This window comes from Macaca nemestrina, chromosome 10 (assembly GCF_043159975.1).
Source record: "Macaca nemestrina isolate mMacNem1 chromosome 10, mMacNem.hap1, whole genome shotgun sequence".
Taxonomy (NCBI): domain Eukaryota; kingdom Metazoa; phylum Chordata; class Mammalia; order Primates; family Cercopithecidae; genus Macaca; species Macaca nemestrina.
In genome coordinates this window covers 38,735,123-38,756,072 of record NC_092134.1, presented here as the reverse complement: position 1 = coordinate 38,756,072, position 20,950 = coordinate 38,735,123, and the positions used below count along the sequence as shown (strand labels likewise).

General features: G+C 39.0%; 1 protein-coding gene across 11 annotated transcripts in view; it reads right to left on the bottom strand.

Moving 5' to 3' along the window:
• LOC105483699 (centrosomal protein 83) overlaps nt 1-20,950 on the bottom strand; it is a 186,228-nt gene that overhangs the window by 108,234 nt on the left and 57,044 nt on the right. For all 11 annotated transcript variants that reach the window (XR_011608961.1, XR_011608962.1, XR_011608963.1 and 8 more), the window contains one exon: nt 20,400-20,531. Coding sequence is in view for 7 of the 11 variants with exons in the window: in XM_011744689.3 (XP_011742991.2) it covers nt 20,400-20,531 (132 nt within the window). In the remaining 4 variants the exon portion in view is untranslated. The remainder of the gene's footprint in view (nt 1-20,399; nt 20,532-20,950) is intronic.

The following is a 20,950-nucleotide window of genomic DNA, read 5'->3' as shown; positions in this document are numbered from 1 at the left end:
AGACTGGATGACAGCTAGCTGATGGCTGAGAATTAGATTCCATGTTTATAACTCCTAAACCAGACGTATCAAATCATTCTTACCAAAACTGCCATCTAATTTTACTATTCATTTATTTATTCATGCAACAAATATTTACTGAGTACTTACTAAGTACCCAACACTGTTTTAGGTAGTAAGGACACAACCCAGCAGATAAGCAAACAAACACAAAATCTCTGCTGATGCAGAGCTTATTACAATCATTGCCATGACACTACTCATGTCCCAGACATTCAGCACAGATCTTGGATAAAGCCTCAGCTCTTCCCTTTTCTGCCATTTTCAATCAGACTCACATGTCATCTGCCTTGATTTCCTCAATTTCTTGTGCTCTCAATCTTTCCTCTAAATTTCCAAAGGGCTTTGTTTAAATTTCTCTTTTATGAACTTTATCTAAATCCGCCTGTATTGCAGTTATCTCTACATTTACTGTATTCTATTCTAAATATAAACCTGCTTGACAGATAAGACAATGTGCTAACTGATATTACTTTTTAAAAAGTTATTGAAGTAAAGGAAACTAAACAGAAACAATAGGACTAGGAATAGTGACTGATTTCCTTTTCAAAAAATGATAGCACTTCAATTCCCCAAGGCACACAAGAGGGAAAGGTAGTGTTATCTAATTACTCCATCCTTCCTTGTTTTTATTACCTTTACGAGACAAGATAGGGATATGGGTAAGAAAAAAGGCTCTGGAATCAAAGTGCCTAGGTTTCTTTTTTTGTTTTTTTTTTCAGTATTTTAAAGATACTGCTCTACTGTCTTCTGGCTTGTACTACTTGTAAAAATAAGTCCGTTGTCATTCTTTGTTCCTCTGTATAAGATGTCTTTTCTTTCTCCAGTTACTTCTTCTAAAATTAAACTTTTTCAGATAATGGTAGGTTCACAAAGAATTATTATAAGGATTAATATAGAGGGATCCTGTATATCCTTTAACCAAGATTCCCCTATTGGTAACATTCCTCTTCCATTTTTGGGGAAGACATTATGTAGAATTGGTACTAATTCTTCTTTAAACACCTGGTAAAATTCTCTAGTTAACTATTCATTTTGGGAGTTTTAAAATTACAGGTTCAATTTCCCTAACAGTAATAGCTCTATACAAACTGCAGATTTCACATTAAATGAGTTGTGGTAGTTTGTGCCTTTTAAGAAATTGATCCATTTCACCTGCATTGTCAAATTTATTACAGTAGAGTTGTTCAAAGGATTCTCATTTCCCTTCTAATGTCTGCAAGGTCATGAGTGATACTCTCATTCCTGAGATAGGTAAAATTTGTATCTTCCATCTTTTTTGTTAGTCTTGCTAAAAGTTGGTCACTTTTATTATCTTTTCAAAGAACTAGCTCTTTGTTTCACTGATTTTCTCTATTATTTCTGTTTTCAATTTCTGCTATGTTTATTATTTCCCTTCTGCTTCTGCTTGCTTTATTTATTTATTTTTTGATGCTCTTTTTACAGGTTCTTGAGATGGGAGCTTACATTACTGACTTGTTTTCTCATTTCTAACGCATGTATTTAGTGCTACAAATTTTTCTTGGCACTGCTTTAGCTGTGTCCTAAAATTTTTGATATGCTGCATTTTCATCCAATGTATTTTTTGAAATGTAATCTCACTGAAATGTTTTTCTTTGAAATTTCTTCCTTGACCCATAAATTTTTTTTAAGTATGTCATTTCATTTCCAAGTGTTTGAAGATTTCCCTGTTATTTTCTGTTATTAATTTCTTGTTTGATTCTACTGTGGTCAGAAAACTCACTTGTTATGATTTCAAGTTGTATAAGTTTGTTGAGGTTTATTTTATAGCCCAGGATATGGTCTATCTTGCATATGTTCAGTAAGCATTTATATATATTCAGTGAATACATCAAAAGAATATGTCTGGGTGTTCTCCTTGGGTGGCATGTTTTATAAATGTTATTTAGGTTCTAATGGTTGATGGTGTTATTGCATTATTTATCCTTGCTGATTTTTAATTTATCACTTGTTGAGAGAGGGGTATGAAGTCACCAATTATAATTATAGATTTGTCTATTTCTCCTTTTAGTTCTATCAATTTTTGCTTCAAACATTTTGCACCTCTGGTGCACATACATTTACATTTAGTATTCCTGTGTCTTCTTGCTGGGTTGACCTCTTTTGTCATTATATAATCTCTTTCTATACAAATCTGGTATTTTTCTTTTTTCTTTTTTTTTTTTTTTTTTTGAGACGGAGTCTCGCTCTGTCCCCCAGGCTGGAGTGCAGTGGCGCGATCTCGGCTCACTGCAAGCTCCGCCTCCCGGGTTCACGCCATTCTCCTGCCTCAGTCTCCTGAGTAGCTGGGACTGCAGGCGCCCGCCACCGTGCCCGGCTAATTTTTTGTAGTTTCAGTAGAGACGGGGTTTCACCGTGGTCTCCATCTCCTGACCTTGTGATCCGCCTGCCTCGGCCTCCCAAAGTGCTGGGATTACAGGCGTGAGCCACCACGCACGGCCTAAATCTGGTATTTTTCTTTGTTATGTTCCTTTGCCCTGAAGTCTGCTCTATCTGATATTAATACTGCCACTCCTGCTTTTAATTAATGATTCCATGATGTATCTTTTTATATCCTTTTATTTACAAACTGCCTATATGGTTATACTTGGAGTTTCCTACAGACATCATACAGTTACCCCTTGACTTATGATGCAATTACATACCAATAAACTCATGAAAAGTGAAAAATATATGGGAAAAATGCAGTTTATGCTGGCAACACAGCATATGGACCCTGACTTATGATGGTTCAAGTTACAACTTTTCAACTTTACAATGGTATAAAGTGACATGCATTCAATAGAAACCATAACCACACTATGTCACAAGGAGCACCCTGACTTACAACGGAGTTACATCCCAATAAACTCATCGTTAAGTTGAAAAATCATCCAAGTTCAACTATTGTAATTAGGGACTGTCAGTACAGTTAGGTCATTTTTAAAAATATACACTGTAAATCTCTGTATTTTAATTCATGTATTTAGACCATTTACATTTATTATCATTGATATACTAAGTCACTTTTGTTCTGTTTCTTCTGTTTTTAGTTTCTCTGTTTTTCCTGCCTGTTACATGAACATATTTCAGGATTCCATTTTATCTATAATGTTTTGAATGTATCTCCTTATATAGCTTTCTTAGTAGTTGTTCTAGTTATTATATTTATGTAACTTACCATGGTCTACTGAATTCGTTTTGTCAGTTTTAGTGATGTGTAGAAACTTCACCTCCTTTTATATCCCTTTGCCCTTGCTCATTTATAATTACCTAAAATATTTTCTCTATACATTTGGAACCACATCAGAGTTAAAATTTTTACTTCAACCACCAAACTTTAGAAAATTCATGAGGCAAAAGGAAGTCTATTACATATACCCACAGTTTTGTTTACCATGTACATTTATCCTTCCCAATATTTTGAGATTCCTTATTTTTACTGTTTTCTTCTTGTTTAGACCAACTTCTCTTTTGGATAGGTCTACTGGCAAAAAGTTCTCTTCGTTTTCCTTCATTTGAGAATGTCTTGATTTCCCCTACATTCCTGAAGGATATTTTTGCTGGATATAGAATTATGAGTTGACAGTCCTTATCTTTCAGCACTTAATAATGTGCCACTTCCTTCAGGCCTCTATGATTTCTGATGAGAAATGAGCTAATTTTCTAATTGTTTTCCCCAATGGGTAAGATATAATTCCTTGGGCTGCTTTCAAGATTTTCCTACAGTTTTTATAAACCTGACCATGGTATCTTTTGGTGTGAATGTGTTCAGCTTCTTGAAGCTACATGTTTGTGCCTTTATCAAACCTGGCAAGTTTTCAGTCATTATTTCTTCCATTACCTTTTCAACCTTCCCTCTTTCTCCTTTCAAGGACAGAAATCTTAGATATTTTGTTATAGTCCCACAGGACACTGAGAATCTCTGTTTATTTGCTTTTTAAATCTATTTTCTCTAGTCTGTTCAGATTGGGTAATTTCTAATGTTCTACCTTTAAGTTCAGTAATTTTTTCCTCTATCCCTTCCATTCTGCAGTTGAGCCTGGCAACTCAGGCTTTCTTAGTCACTCTATTTTTCAGTTCTAAAATTTCCAATTTTCTTCTCTTTATTCTCTGTTTCTTTGCTAAGTCTATTTTTTAAAATTTGTTTCAACCACATTTGTAATTGTTCATTGAATCATTCTTACCATGGCTGCTTTAAAATGTTTGTCAAATAATTCTAACACCTCTGCATCTTGGTGTTGGCATCTATTAGTATGTTTTACATTCAGTTTCAGACCTTCCTAGTTCTTGTCAACTTTGTTGAGCATCAGATCGTTGCAGATACACAGCTTTACTTCTGGTTACTGTATTCTGTTCCATTTGGCTATATGTCTGTTTGTACCAGTACCTTTATATATACTTTATACTAACAAGTGATTTTCACCTGAAACTTGGACATTTGGGGAATTAAGTTATGAGACCCCAGATCTTATACAAAGTTTGTATTAGCTGGCTTTCTGTGATATTGCTATGGTAGGGGATGGGTGGTGTTGCCACCTCATTACTGCCAGGAGGAGGCAGTAGTCCCGATTCTCCACTCTACTTCTGTTGATACCCAAGGAGGGAGGGCTCCTCATGATATCCATGCTGAACAGGGGTGGGAGTTCTGGTTCCCCATTAGGCCTCAACTGACACCTCCCTGGATGGGAAGCGTAGGAGTAATTTATTATTGCTCCTCATGTTACCTACATTGATACCACAGGGCCAGATGTGGCCTCCATTGACAACACACAGCTGGGTAGTGGTTAAAGTCCTGACCCTGTACTAGGCCTCCTCTGACATGACCCAGGCCAGGATGAGGGCTGGGTGCCTCATTACTGCCAGTTGAGAGTGGATGTCCAAGCTCCTCACTGTCTCTAGTGACACCATGGCAGAGGATGGGAGCCCTTGTTATTACCCAGGTGAAGATGTCTTTGTCTGGTTTTGGTATTAGGATAATGCTGGCCTTGTAGAATGAGTTAGGAGGCATTTCCTCTGATTCTGTCTTCTGGAAGAGATTATAGAGAATTAACATAAATTCTCCCTTAAATGTCTGATAGGGTTCACCAGTGAACCCACCTGGGCTGCCCAGTCATTTCTGATTGGATGTCAGACATTGTGAATTTAATTTTTTCAGAGCTGGATTCTTTGTTTTCTTTTACATATTTCTGAATCTTCGTTCTGGAATGCAGCTAAGATACAGTCATGAGCCACATAATGAAGTTTCAGTCAACAACAGTCCATGTATATGACAGGGCTCCCATGAGTATAATATTGTATTTTTATTGTTTAAACCTTTTCTATGTTTAGATATGTTTAGGTACACAAATATTAACCATTATGTTACAATGCCTACAGTATTCAGCACAGTGACATGCTGTACAGGTTTGTAGCCTAGGAGTAATAGGCTGTACCACATAGGCTAGGTATGTAGTATACTGTGCCACCTAGGTGGATATATGTATAGTCTATGATGTTTGCACATGACAAAATCGCCTCATGACACATTTCTCAGAACATATCCCTGTCATTAAGCAACACATTACTGTACTTAGAAACAGTCAGATCTTTTCAAACCTTACTTTTATTCTTTTTTTTTTTTTTTTTTTTTTTGAGACAGAGTCTCGCTCTGTCGCCTGGGCTGGAGTGCAGTGGCGCTATCTCGGCTCACTGCAAGCCCCGCCTCCTGGGTTCCCGCCATTCTCCTGCCTCAGACTCCCGAGTAGCTGGGACTACAGGCGCCCGCCACCTCGCCCGGCTAATTTTTTATTTTATTTTTTATTTTTATTATTTTTTTTTTTTTTGAGACAGAGTCTGGCTCTGTCGCCCAGGCTGGAGTGCAGTGGCCGGATCTCAGCTCACTGCAAGCTCCGCCTCCCAGGTTTTCACCATTCTCCTGCCTCAGCCTCCCGAGTAGCTGGGACTACAGGCCACCTCGCCCGGCTAGATTTTGTATTTTTTAGTAGAGATGGGGTTTCACCGTGTTAGCCAGGATGGCCTTGATCTCCTGACCTCGTGATCGCCCGTCTGGGCCTCCCAAAGTGCTGGGATTACAGGTTTGAGCCACCGCGCCCGGCTGCCCGGCTAATTTTTTTGTATTTTTTTTTTAGTAGAGACGGGGTTTCACCGTGTTAGCCAGGATGGTCTCGATCTCCTGACCTCGTGATCCACCCGTCGCGGCCTCCCAAAGTGCTGGGATTACAGGCTTGAGCCACTGCGCCCGGCCTACTTTTATTCTTGTTAACCAAAACTAGAATAGCCTTTAGTCAGTCTATGGCTAATTTGGTCCTGCTACTGAGGCAAAATCCTTCTGAGATTTCTACTCAAAGTACCATGCATTAGAGTATCTTTTCACTCTGTCTAATGGAAAAATAAATGTTTGCCCAGTCCCATGTGAACTCTAGGGACTGTCCCACCTAAATAATTTTCTTTCTCTGGCCTTGTATAGTTTCCTCCACACACGCACTAAGAAATACTGCGAAGTTACCCTCTACAGAACTCTGGAGCTCTCCAATACTCTGCTTTTCAAATTCTACTTTCCTTGGCCTCTCAAATTCTGAACTCCAACTCCTCAGCTCAAAGATCATGGAGCTCAATTTAGGTTTTTTATCTCTGTACAGTGGCCTGGAAACTCTCTCCAGAACCTAAGATGGGGCAATCATAGAGCTCTTATCATTTGTTTTCCTTCCCTCAGATCTGCCCTGTGTTGCCCATTTTCCAATGTCTGAAAACCGTGGTTTCCTATATTTTGTCCCAGTTTTCAGTAAAGGCCTTAAAGTAAATTCCATCCCTATTCCATCCCAGTCAGAAGCAGAAATAATTGTCTTCCACGATTTGAATCCTGACCATACACTAGCTGTGTGACCTTGGGCCAGTCTCTCAGTGTTTTCATCTTCTCATTTATAAAATGATGATTATCTAACTACTAGCGTTGTTAAGATGATTTTTTAAAAGTATATATAAAGGTACTGGTACAAACAGACATATAGCCAAATGGAACAGAATACAGTAACCAGAAATAAAGCTGTGTATCTGCAACGATCTGATGCTCAACAAAGTTGACAAAAACAAGCAATGAAGAAAGGACTCCCTATTTAAAAACTGGTGTTGGGAAAACTGGCTAGCCATATGCAAAGTAATGAAACTGGATCTCTACTTTTAACTATACCCAAAAGATAACTCAAGATAAATTAGGAAATACCATTCTGGACATTAGCCTTGGCAAATAATATACGACTAAATTTATGACCCTCTAAGGCAAGGATCCCCAAACACCAGGCCATGGACCACTACCAGTCCATGGCCTGTCAGGAATAGGGCCACACAGCAGGAGGTGAGCAGCAGGGGAGCGACCATTATTGCCTGAGCTCTAACTCCTGTCAGATCAGCGGCTGCATTAGATTCTCATAGTTGTGTGAACCCTATTGTGAATTGCACATCCAAGGGATCTAGGTTGCATGCTCTTTATGAGAATTTAATGCCCTAATGCCTGATGATCTAAGGTGGAAAAATTTTATCCTGAAACCATTCCTCCCCTAGCCTTGGTTCATGGAATAATTGTCTTCCACGAAACCAGTCCTCAGTGTCAAATGGCACCAGGTACTTTGGGGACCACTGCTCTAAAGCAATTGCAACAAAGATAAAAATTGATAACTGGGACCTAATTAAACTAATGAGCTTTTGTTTGGCAAAAGAAACTATCAATAGAGTAAACAGACAACCCACAGAATGAGAGAAAATACCTGCAAACTATGCATCTGACAAAGTTATAATATCTAGAATCTATAAGGAATTTACATAATGCAACAAGGAAAAAACAACCCCATAAAAAAGTGGGCAAAGTACATAAACAGACACTTCTCAAAAGAAGATATATAAGCAGCCAACAAACATGGAAAAAAATGCTCAACATCACTAATCATCAGAGAAATGCAAAGTAAAAAACACAATGAGATACCATCTCACACCAGTCAAAATGGCTACTACTAAAAGGAAAAAAAAATAACAGGCGCTAGCAAGGCTGCAGAAAAAAGGGAACACTTATACACTATTGATGGGAATGTAAATCAGTTCAGCCACTGTGGAAAGAAGTCTGGATACTCTCAAAAACTAAAAATAGAACTACCATTCCAGCAATCCCATTACTGGGTATATACCAAAAGGAGAATAAATCATTCTATAAAAAAGACACATACACTCGTATGTTCATCGTACTACTATTCACAATAGCAAAAACATGGAATCAACCTAGGTTCCCATCAGTGGTGAACTAGATAAAGAAAATGTGGTACATATACACCACGGAATACTATGCAGGCATAAAAATGAATGAACCTTTGCAGCAACACAGATACAGCTGGAGACTATCATCCAAAGCAAATTAACAAAGGAACAGAAAACCAAATACCAAAATACCACATGTTCTCACTTATTAAGTGTGAGCTAAACACTGACTACATATGGACATAAAGATGGGAACAACAGAACTGAGGACTACTAGAGAGGGGAGAGGATGAGGGGGAAAGAGCTCAAAAACTTCCTATTAGGTACTACGCTCAGTATCTAGATGATGGAATCTTTATTACCCCAAAGTTCTGCCTCAGCATCATGCAATATACCCATGTAACAAATCTACACATGTACCTGCTGAATCTAAAATAAACCTTGAAATTATTTTTTTAAAAAAGAAAAGTTAAGTAGAATAAAGTATAAGTAGTTAAAAAAAGAAAAAAGAAAATAATTCGGAAACTTTTTTTTACACTGACTTTAATTTGTGCTTCTGATGAAAATACATTTCACTTATTACATTTTGAATACAATTGCATTTTGGTTTTTAATTCTACATGTTATTAATGGAAAACAAACATGTAAGAAGCTTCTTTATAACAGTATAGTGATTTTGCTAAATTGAAAAAAAAATGTGGCTGGGTGCAGTGGTTCATGCCTATAATCCCAGTACTTTGGGAGTCTGAGGTGGGTGGATCACTTGAGGTCAGGAGTTCAAGACCAGCCTAGCCAACATGACAAAACCCCATCTCTACTACAAATACAAAAATTAGCTGGGTGAGGTGATGCACACCTATACTCCCAGCTATTCAGGAGGCTGAGGCAGAAGAATGGCTTAAACCCAGGAGGCAGAGGTTGCAGTGAGCCAAGATCGCGCCACTGCACTCCAGCCTGGGCAACAGAGTAAGACTTTGCCTTAAAAAAGAAAGAAAGAAAGAAAGAAAATTCCATGAAATAAATATGTAATAATCTTTAAACTATATATAAAGCGTTTCACTCAATAAATTAAAGGTAAATGTGTCTCCTGCCCCTATTTCTTTCTTTCACTTCTTCAACTTCTGTAAAGTCTGATTTACAAATCTGAAATCAACTTAAAATATCTGTATATTTATTATGTTAGTTGGTACCATGATAATAACTGTCAGGTATGAATGATACTAATACCATTAATTGAGTATCTACTGTGTCAGGCATTATGGTAAATATTTTGCACATGAAGTTTCAAGTTCCCAGATCTTAGTTTTTGAATTATTACATTAACTTTTTGTATTACTTAAGAAAACAATAGGAGGGGGTGTTCCAAGATGGCCGAATAGGAACAGCTCTGGTCTGCAGCTCCCAGCGTGATGGACACAGAAGAAGGGTGATTTCTGCATTTCCAACTAAGGTACCTGGTTCATCTCATTGGGACTGGCTGGACAGTGAGTGCAGCCCACAGAGGGCGAGCTAAAGCAGGGAGGGGTGCCTCACCCAGGAAGTGCAAGGGGTCGGGGGGTTTCCTTTTCCTAGCCAAGGGAAGCCGTGACAGATCACCTGGAAAAACAGGACACGTCTGCCCAAATACTGCGTTTTCCCAAGGTCTTAGCAACTGGGAGACAAGAAGATTCTCTCCCATGCCTGGCTCGATGGGTCCCATGCCCACGGAGCCTTGCTCACTGCTAGCGCAGCAGTCTGAGATTGAACTGCGAGGCAGCACCCTGACTTGGGGAGGGGCGTCCCCCATTGCTGAGGCTTGAGCAGGTAAACAAAATGGCCAGGAAGCTCAAACTGGGCGGAGCCCACCACAGCTCAACAAGGCCTACTAGCTCTAGACTCCACCTCTGTGGGCAGGGAATAGCTGAACAAAAGGCAGCAGATAACTTCTGCAAACTTAAATGTCCCTGTCTGACAGCTCTGAAGAGAGCAGTGGTTCTCCCAGCATGGCGTTTGAGCTCTGAGAATGGACAGATTGCCTCCTCAAATGGGTCCCTGACCCCCGAGTAGCCTAACTGGGAGACACCTCTCAGTAGTGGCCAAAAGACACCTCATATAGGTGGCTGTTCCTCTGGGACGAAGCCATCCAGAGGAAGGATCAGGCAGCAATATTTGCTGTTCTGCAATATTTGCTGTTCTGCAGCCTCCACTGGTGACACCCAGGCAAATGGTCTGGAGTGGAACTCCCGCAAACTCCAACAGACCTGCAGCTGAGGGACCTGACTGCTAGGAGGAAAACTAACAAACAGAAAGGAATAGTAGTAACATCATCAAAAAGGTCATCTACACCAAAACCCCATCTGTAGATCACCAACATCAAACACCAAAGGTAGATAAAACCACAAACATGGGGAGAAACCAGAGCAGAAAAGCTGAAAACTCTAAAAATCAGAGCGCCTCTTCTCCTCCAAAGGATCACAGCTCCTTGCCAGCAACAGAACAAAGCTGAACAGGGAATGACTTTGACAAGTTGACAGAAGTAGGCTTCAGAAGGTTGGTAATAACAAACTTCTCTGAGTTAAAGGAGGATGCTCGAACCCATTGCAAGGAAAATAAAAACTTGAAAAAAGATTAGATGAATGGCTAACTGGAATAAACAGTGAAGAGAAGACCTTAAATGACCTGATGGAGTGCAAACCATGGTACGAGAAATTCGTGATGCATGCACAAGCTTCAATAGCCAATTTTATCAAGTGGAAGAAAGGGTATCAGTGATTGAAGATCAAATTAATGAAATGAAGCGAGAAGACAAGGTTAGAGAAAAAAGAGTAAAAAGAAACAAACAAAGCCTCCAAGAAATATGGGACTATGTGAAAAGACCAAATCTATGTCTGATTGGTGTACCTGAAAGTGATGGGGAGAATGGAACCAAGCAGGAAAACACTCTTCAGGATATTATCCAGGAGAACTTCCTCAACTTAGCAAGGCAGGTCAACATTCAAATTCAGGAAATACAGAGGACACCACAAAGACACTCCTTGAGAAGAGCAACCCCAAGACACATAATTGTCAGATTTACCAAGGTTGAAATGAAGGAAAAAGTGTTAATGACAGCCAGAGAGAAAGGTCAAGTTACCTACAAAGGGAAGCCCATCAGACTAACAGCAGATCTCTCGGCAGAGACACTACAAGCCAGAAGGGAGTGGGGGCCAATATTCAATATTCTTACAGAAAATAATTTTCAATCCAGAATTTCATATCTAGCCAAACTAAGCTTCGTAAGTGAAGGAGAAATAAAATCCTTTACAGACAAGCAAATGCTGAGAGATTTCTGTCACCACCAGGCCTGCCTTACAAGAGCTCCTGAAGGAAGCACTAAACATGGAAAGAAACAACCGGAACCAGCCACTGCAAAAACATGCCAAATTGTAAAGATCATCGATGCTATGAAGAAACTGCATCAATTAACTGGCAAAACAACCAGCGAACATCAAAATCACGGGATCAAATTCACACATAACAATATTAACCTTAAATGTAAATGGGCTAAAAGAACCAATTAAAAGACACAGACTGGCAAATTGGATAAAGAGTCAAGACCCATCAGTGTGCTATATTCAGGAGACCCATCTCACGTGCAAAGACGCACATAGGCTCAAAATAAAGAGATGGAGGAACATCTACCAAGCAAATGGAAAGCAAAAAAAAAAAAAAAAAAAAGCAGAGGTTGCAATCCTAGTCCCTGATAAAACAGACTTTAAAACAACAAAGATCAAAAGAGACAAAGAAGAGCTAAGTATCCTAAATATATATGCACCCAATACAGGAGCACCCAGATTCATAAAGCAAGTCCTTAGACACCTACAAAGAGACTTAAACTCCCACATAATAATAATGGGAGACTTTAACACCCCACTGTCAACATCAGACAGATCAATGAGACAGAAGGTTAACAAGGATATCCAGGAACTAAACTCAGCTCTGCAACAAGCAGACCTAGTAGACATCTATAGAACTCTCCACCCCAAAGCAACAGAATATACATTCTTCTCAGCACCACATTGCACTTACTCTAAAATTGACTACATAATTGAAAGTAAAGCACTCCTCAGCAAATGCAAAAAAAAAAAAACAAACAAACAAAAAAAAAAACAGAAATCACAACAAATTGTCTCTCAGACCACAGTGCAAGCAAACTAGAACTCAGGATTAAGAAATTCACTCAAAACTGCCCAACTACATGGAAACAGAACAACCTGCTCCTGAATGACTACTGGGTAAATAACAAAATGAAGGCAGAAATAAAGATGTGCTTTGAAATCAATGAGAACAAAGACACAACATATAAGAATCTCCGGGACAAAGCAGTGTGTAGAGGGAAATTTATAGCACTAAATGCCCACAAGAGAAAGAAGGAAAGATCTGCAATTGACACCCTAACATCACAATTAAAAGAACTAGAGAAGTAAGAGCAAACACATTCAAAAGCTAGCAGAAAGCAAGAAATAACTAATATCAGAGCAGAACTGAAAGAGATAGAGACACAAAAAACCCTTCAAAAAAATCAACGAATCCAGGAACCAGTTTTTTGAAAAGATCAACAAAATTGATAAACTGCTAGCAAGACTAATAAAGAAGAAACGAGACAAGAATCAAATAGATACAATAAAAAACAATAAAGGGGATATCGCCCCCTATCCCACAGAAACGCGAACTACCATCAGAGAATACTATAAACAGCTCTACGCAAATAAACTAGAAAATCTAGAAGAAATGGATAAATTCCTGGATACATCCACCCTCCCAAGACTACAAGGAAGAAGTTGAATCTCTGAATAGACCAATAACAAGCTCTGAAATTGAGGCAATAATTAATAGCCTACCAACCAAAAAAAGTCCAGGACCAGAACTGACAGCTAAATTCTACCAGAGGTACAAAGAGGAACTGGTACCATTCCTTCTGAAACTATTCCATTCAATAGAAAAAGAGGGAATCCTCCCTAACTCATTTTATGAGGCTAGCATCATCCTGATACCAAAGCCTGGCAGAGACACAACAAAAAAGAGAATTTTAGACCAATATCCCTGATGAACATCGATGCAAAAATCCTCAATAAAATACTGGCAAACCGAATCCAGCAGCACATCAAAAAACTTATCCACCATGATCAAGTCGGCTTCATCCCCGGGATGTAAGGCTGGTTCAACATATGCAAATCAATAAACGTAATCCATCATATAAACAGAACCAAAGACAAACACCACACGATTATCTCAATAGATGCAGAAAAGGCCTTCGACAAAATTCAACAGCCCTTCATGCTAAAAACTCTCAATAAACTAGGTATTGATGGGACATATCTCAAAATAATAAGAGCTATTTATGACAAACCCACAGCCAATATCATACTGAATGGGCAAAAACTGGAAGCATTCCCTTTGGAAACTGGCACAAGACAAGGACACCCTCTCTCACCACTCCTACTCAACATAGTGTTGAAAGTTCTGACCAGGACAATCAGGCAACATAAAGAAATAAAGGGTATTCAATTAGGAAATGAGTAAGTCAAATTGTCCCTGTTTGCAGATGACAGGATTGTATATTTAGAAAACTCCATCATCTCAGCTCCAAATCTCCTTAAGCTGATGAGCAACTTCAGCAAAGTCTCAGGATACAAAATCAATGTGCAGAAATCACAAGCATTCCTATACACCATTAACAGAGAGCCAAATCATGAGTAAACTTCCATTCACAATTGCTACAAAGAGAATAAAATACCTTGGAATCCAACTTACAAGGGATGTGAAGGACCTCTTCAAGGACAACTACAAACCACTGCTCAATGAAATAAAAGAGAACACAAACAAATGGAAAAGCATTCCATGCTCATGGATAGGAAGAATCAGTATCGTGAAAATGGCCATACTGGCCAAAGTAATTTAGATTCAATGCCATCCCATCAAGCTACCAATGACTTTTTTCACAGAATTGGAAAAAACTGCTTTAAAGTTCATATGGAACCAAAAAAGAGCTCACATTGCCAAGACAATCCTAAGCAAAAAGAACAAAGCTGGAGGCATCACGCCACCTGACTTCAAACTATACTACAAGGCTACAGCAACCAAATCAGCTTTTGGTACTGGTACCAAAACAGAGATATAGACCAATGAAACAGAACAGAGCCCTCAGAAATAACACCACATATCTACAACCATCTGATCTTTGACAAATCTGACAAAAACAAGAAATGGGGAAAGGACTCCCTATTTAATAAATGGTGCTGGGAAAATGGGCTAGCCATAGGGAGAAAGCTGAAACTGGATCACTTCCTTACCTATGTATCAAACCTGCAAGTTACGTACATGTACCCCAAAACTTAAAGTATAATTTAAGAAAAAAAAAACAGACATATGAAAAAGTAACAAATTAAAAAAAAAGAAAACAATAATCACTACTATAGTGAGTTTCCTCTTTTTCCTTTTATGTACTATAATTTATTTTTTCTAAATTAATGATGGCATATTTTATGCAAAAACGTTTTATCATTCCTTACACAAATAAAATATCACTTAAATTACTTACATAAAGCTCATATTTTGGCCGGGCACGGTGGCTCACACCTGTAATCCCAACACTTTGGGAGGCCAGGGCAGGCAGATCATGAGGTCTGGAGATCGAGACCATCCTGGCTAACATGGTGAAACCCCGTCTCTACTAAAAATACAAAAAAATTAGCCGGGCGTGGTGGGCGCCTGTAGTCACAGCTACTTGGGAGGCTGAGGCAGGAGAATGGTGTGAACCTGGAAGGCAGAGCTTGCAGTGAGCCGAGATTGTGCCGCTGCACTCCAGACTGGAGGACACAGCGAGACTCCATCTCAAGGAAAGAAAAAAAAAAGAACGCCAGCATTTCCAGGAAATCAGGGGAGGTCTCCTTTTTGCCATAGGAACTTTGGCTCCGCACCTGACCCATAACGCCAAGGAACAGCACAGCCAATTTGCAAAGCATGATGGAAGAAACTCAGTGGCCTGTCATTATGTACTGTCGCTTTGATGGTTTTTCACAGGATGTAGTGCTCCTCGTCCCTCTCTCCTGCGATCTTAACATTTTGTCTCCACTGAATTACCATTGATTATTTCACTCAGTCTACCATTATAATCACCTGTGCCTACAACTCTGTATTGTCATTATTTCCAGAAAATATAAGAGTCCTAATATAATAAAAACAAAATAGTCCCACTTTTGAATAATGACTATATATGCAACTTCAGCATTTCACCTGTATGAAGTCCCAGACTTAATACATTCTTACAGTCACATGAAAAAGCATGACTTTTTTTTTTTTTTTTTTTTTTTAAAGACAGAGTCTCATTCTGTCACCCAGGCTGGAGTGCAATGGCACAATCTTGGCTCACTGCAACCTCCTCCTCATGGGTTCAAGCGATTCTCCTGCCTCAGCCTCCTGAGTAGCTGGGACTATAGGCGTGTGCCACGATGCCAGGCTAATTTTTGGATTTTTAGTATAGCCAGGGTTTCACCATGTTAGCCGGGATGGTCTCGATCTCCTGACCCCGTGATGCGCCCGCCTCAGCCTCTCAAAGTGCCTGAATCACAGATGTGAGCCACAGCACCCGGTCGACATTATTTTTTCTTTTTTTTTTTTTTTTTTTTTTTTTGAGATGGTGGTCTCTGCCACCCAGGTTGCAGTACGCGGCACAATCATAGCTCACTGCAGCCTGGAACTCCTGAAATCAAACATTCCTCTCACCTCAGTCTCCTGAGTGGCTAGGTCTACAGCTGCACACTACCACGCCCAGCTCATTAAAATATATATATATTTCTTTTGTAGACACAGGGTCTTGCTATGTTGCCTAGGCTGGTCTTGAACTCCTGGCCTCAAGTGATCCTACCACCTCAGGCTCCCAAAATGCTGGGATTACAAATGTGAGACACCACACCTGGCCAACACTGTATTTATTTGTAAGATGAGATATGTTCTTTCATATATTATTTCATATATTCTTTTTAGTTTATAATATCATCAGGGACATGTGTATTCCTAAATCTTCCTAAAGTATTCCCCTGAGAACCAACACACTAAAGAACACCATTACTTTCATCTGTATAAGTAAAAACGTGCAAGTATTGTATAAGTCCTAATTAACACAAGAAAATCCAAATATTTTTATTCCATGAATTCCTTTTACACTAAATTGTAAAAATAGAAGATGACAAGAGTCAGCTCTACTTTGAAGTTTTCAAACTAAATTTGTTGTTTCTATAAAGTATATTTGAAACTGTATTTGCTGTTTCATGATCCACAATCATCTCACCAGGTTTTTACTGTTTTTGTATATAGAAAATCAAGTATGAAGGTAATTGAACAAAAGTAAATCCACAGTTATCCACTCAGTAATACTGCTCCTACATAATCAATTGGGAAGTAAAATGAAAGAAACGTCAGTCTTACTTTTCCACCTTCTTAGCTAGCAGTTTATCTTCAGATTCTTAAGACTATCATAAAACATCACATATGAAAATTAATGATGGCCAGGTGTGGTGGCTCATGCCTGTAATCCCTGAACTTTGAGAGGTTGAGGTGGGAGGATCACTTGAGGTCAGGAGTTCGAGACCAGCCTGGCCAACATGGTGAAACCCTATCTCTACTAAAAATACAAAAATTAGCCAGGCCTGGTGGCCCCCGCCTGTAATCCCACTTACTTGGGAAACTGAGGCAGGAGAATCACTTGAATCTGGGAGGCAGAGGCTGCAGTAAGCTGAGACTACATCACTGCACCCCAGCCTGGGTGACACAGCAAGACTCCATCTCAAAAATAACAATAATAATAATAATAATGATAAATTAATGATTATACCAACCCCTTAAAAATTGTAATGAATATCACTTAGTCCTTCATAAGTGAAAAATAGATTAGTCATCAGATTTCAAATGCAGGTTTCACTATCTGAAAATCAACAAAACTAAGAAACTAGAAAATACAAATAATCCTTATCAGATAAATACCATCATTAGATTTTAAAAGGAAAGTATAAAATAAAGCACCACTATATGAAACCTTAGTGTTTTCTCTTCAATATACTAAATCTTCGTTTTAGGCTAGCAATCTTTATCATTCCTACTTTCCACAAGATAATTTTTACATGTAATTCCTTGGATTCAAAACTCTTTATACCACATGCAGTGTAGATCAACTGGCTACTTAACAAAATTTGCAGTTGCTGGATGGCCCATAATCAGAGTGGCAACTTCAAACTGCCAGTTACCTTCCAATGGGTAAGGTCTAGGATTTGTGTTGACTACACATTGTCGAGACCCAGGTTTAGGGCATATGGAATGTGAGTGGTGGACTGGTTTGTGGGTTTGAGGGTCTGTGTGGGAGACTACAAATTCTTCTTTGTGCAAAGTGTAGGAGTGCAACACTGAACATGGACTTAGTCTATGTCTGGCCTCCCCACTCCCTCTTCAGCTGAAGCTGGAGAGAATGGGCATTTTGTAAATGTTATGGCATATGCCAATATAATATAATCACATTAAATGAAAACAATAACAAATAAAACATGTGGGCTGTGGGTACATCTGAGTTCTACTATAACCTGGCTGCTGACTTTCTCTGAGACTTTGAACAATTCATGTTGCAGGAAGTCAGGGACCCCGAATGGAGGAACCAGCTGGAGCCGTGGCAGAGGAACATAAATTATTAAGATTTCATTTTAATATGGACATTTATCGGTTCCCAAATTAATACTTTTATGATTTCTTATGTCTGTCTTACTTTAATTTCTTAATCCTGTTATCTTCATAAGCTGAGGATGTATGTCACCTCAGGACCACTATAATTGTGTTAACTGTACAAATTGATTGTAAAACGTGTGTTTGAAAAATATGAAATCAGTGCACCTTGAAAAAGAACAGAATAACAGTGATTTTCAGGGAACAAGGGAAGACAACCATAAGGCCTGACTGCCTGCAGGGTCAGGCAAAATAGAGCCGTATTTTTCTTTTTGCAGAGAGCCTATAAACAGACGTGCAAGTAGGGAAGATATCGCTAAATTCTTTTCCTAGCAAGGAATATTAATAATTAATACCCTGGGGAAGGAATGCATTCCTAGCGGGAGGTCTATAAACGGCCAATCTGGGAGTGTCTGCCTTATGCGGTTGAGATAAGGACTGAAATACGCCCTGGTCTCCTGCAGTACCCTCATGCTTACTGGGATTGGAAAACCCCACCCTGGGAAATTTGGGGTCAGACCAGTTCTCTGCTCTCGAATCCTGTTTTCTGCTGTTTAAGATGTTTATCAAGACAATGCATGCACCACTGAACATAGACCCTTATCAGTAATTCTGCTTTTGCCCATTGCCTTGTGATCTTTGTTCTCCTTTTTGCCCTTTGAAGCATGTGATCTTTGTGACCTACTCCCTGTTCTTACACACCCTCCCCTTTTGAAATCCTTAACAAAATTTGCTGGCTTTGAGGCTCAGGTGGGCATTACAGTGCTACCGATATGTGATGTCACCCCCAGAGGCCCAGCTGTAAAATTCCTCTCTTTGTACTCTTTCTCTTTATTTCTCAGCCGGCCGACACTTATGGAAAATAGAAAGAACCTACATTGAAATATTGGGGGTGAGTTCCCCCAATAAATTCACTTATCCTGTGCCTCAGTTTCATTTAAAATGAAGAAAATAAGGGCTGGGCACAATAGCCTATGCCTCTAATTCCAGCACTTTGAGAGGCTGAGGCAGGAGGACTGCTTGAGGCCAGTAGCCCGAGATCAGCCTGGGCAACATAGCAAGGCCCTATCTCTACAAGAGTTTTTATATTTTTTGTTTGTTTGTTTTATTAGCCAGATGAGGTAATACATGCCTGTGGTCCTAGCTACTTGGGGACCTGAGGCAGGAGGATCACTTGAGCTTAAGTTATAGTGAGCTATTATTGTGCCACTGCATTCCAGCCTGGGCCACAGAGCAAGACTTTCTCTTGATTAATCAATCAAATAAGACAGTCCTGCCTCATCTCACTGACTATTGTAATAGAAGTGAGATAATATATGAATAAAGCACTTAAAGCCTTAAAGTTATAAAGAGTTTTTTTTAATGCAAAAAAACTATTATAAATACTTATAGTGTTCTGGTACTACACTGTCAATGGACACAAATGATCCAAGGTTCATATAGTTTCTTACAGATGAAACACTCATAGCAGTTTGCTCACTAATAAGAATAAAACAGTCTGATCCAAGTAGAACAGTTTTAGTTTTTATTAAATGCCCAGAACACTGTAAATATTTAGTAATTGGTAAAGGAAGGTAAGTATATTTTAACTCTTAATTCCAAATAAAGACAATGCAATAAATTTAAAATGTAGATACGTTTGTAAAGAGAATATTTCACAAAACTATAGATACCAACCTATTTTTTATGAATATGGCAGGATAAAACTAGTATTTCTCTCTTCCATTTGAAAAATATTCCAAAAGCAACACAAGGAATGAAAAACAGTAACCCCATTTTGGGCAAAACTAGGAGACAAACCACAAAACGAGTAGAAAGGCTGCCAAAAGCAATGGAGATGAAGTAGGAATATATGGTGTAGGCAGCATAGAGAGAACGCTCCAGTTGCAAATGGCAGAAAAAACAAAGTCTGCTTCTTGAAGTTGATGGGTACACTTTAATGTATAAACTCCTTGTTTATATCAAAGTGCACAGGTTGACAGTTAGAGCTTTCCTATATGTGGTTTGGTTCCAAGAAGCAGAAAGAACAATGCTAACTAAGGAATCACACTAACTATATTTGCAGAGAGAAGTCCATCTCTGTGGCTATATGAGACAAAAGACTTTGTATAATGAAATTCCCCAAAGTTGTCTATCTCCATTGGCTGAGACAAAATAAAAGATAAATAGAATTTTAAAAATCTACAGTCAAAACAGAACTTTCACAAGAAAACTGTTGATATGGAGCTGATGAAAATCATGATGAATACTCCACCATTAATTAATGAAGTTATGCAATCAACTCTAATTTGAAATTTTTAAAAATATATAATTATAAAATTGTGTTGACTAGAACAATAATGAAGAAACTCGTATAATCAATCACTTACCTCTGATTCATATTTTATTTTTCCTTCGTCTAAAATACGTGCATACTCTTCCTTCTGGTGTTCAAATTCTGACTTGAGAAATGTATGTTCATAGCGAAGCTTATTATATGCAGCTCTATACTTTTCCACCTCCTAAATTAAAGGGAGAATGCAATTTATCATAGATTTATAAACAAAATTTGTACTCACTCCAATAATCACTTTTACAAATATAATTTTAGGCCGGGCGCGGTGGCTCAAGCCTGTAATCCCAGCACTTTGGGAGGCCGAGACGGGCGGATCACGAGGTCAGGAGATCGAGACCATCCTGGCTAACACGGTGAAACCCCGTCTCTACTAAAAAATACAAAAAACTAGCCGGGCGCAGTGGCGGGCGCCTGTAGTCCCAGCTACTCGGGAGGCTGAGGCAGGAGAATGGCGTGAACCCGGGAGGCGGAGTTTGCAGTGAGCTGAGATCTGGCCACTGCACTCCAGCCTGGGCGGCAGAGCGAGACTCCGTCTCAAAAAAAAACAAAAAAAAACAAAAAAAAACAAAAAAAAAACAAATATAA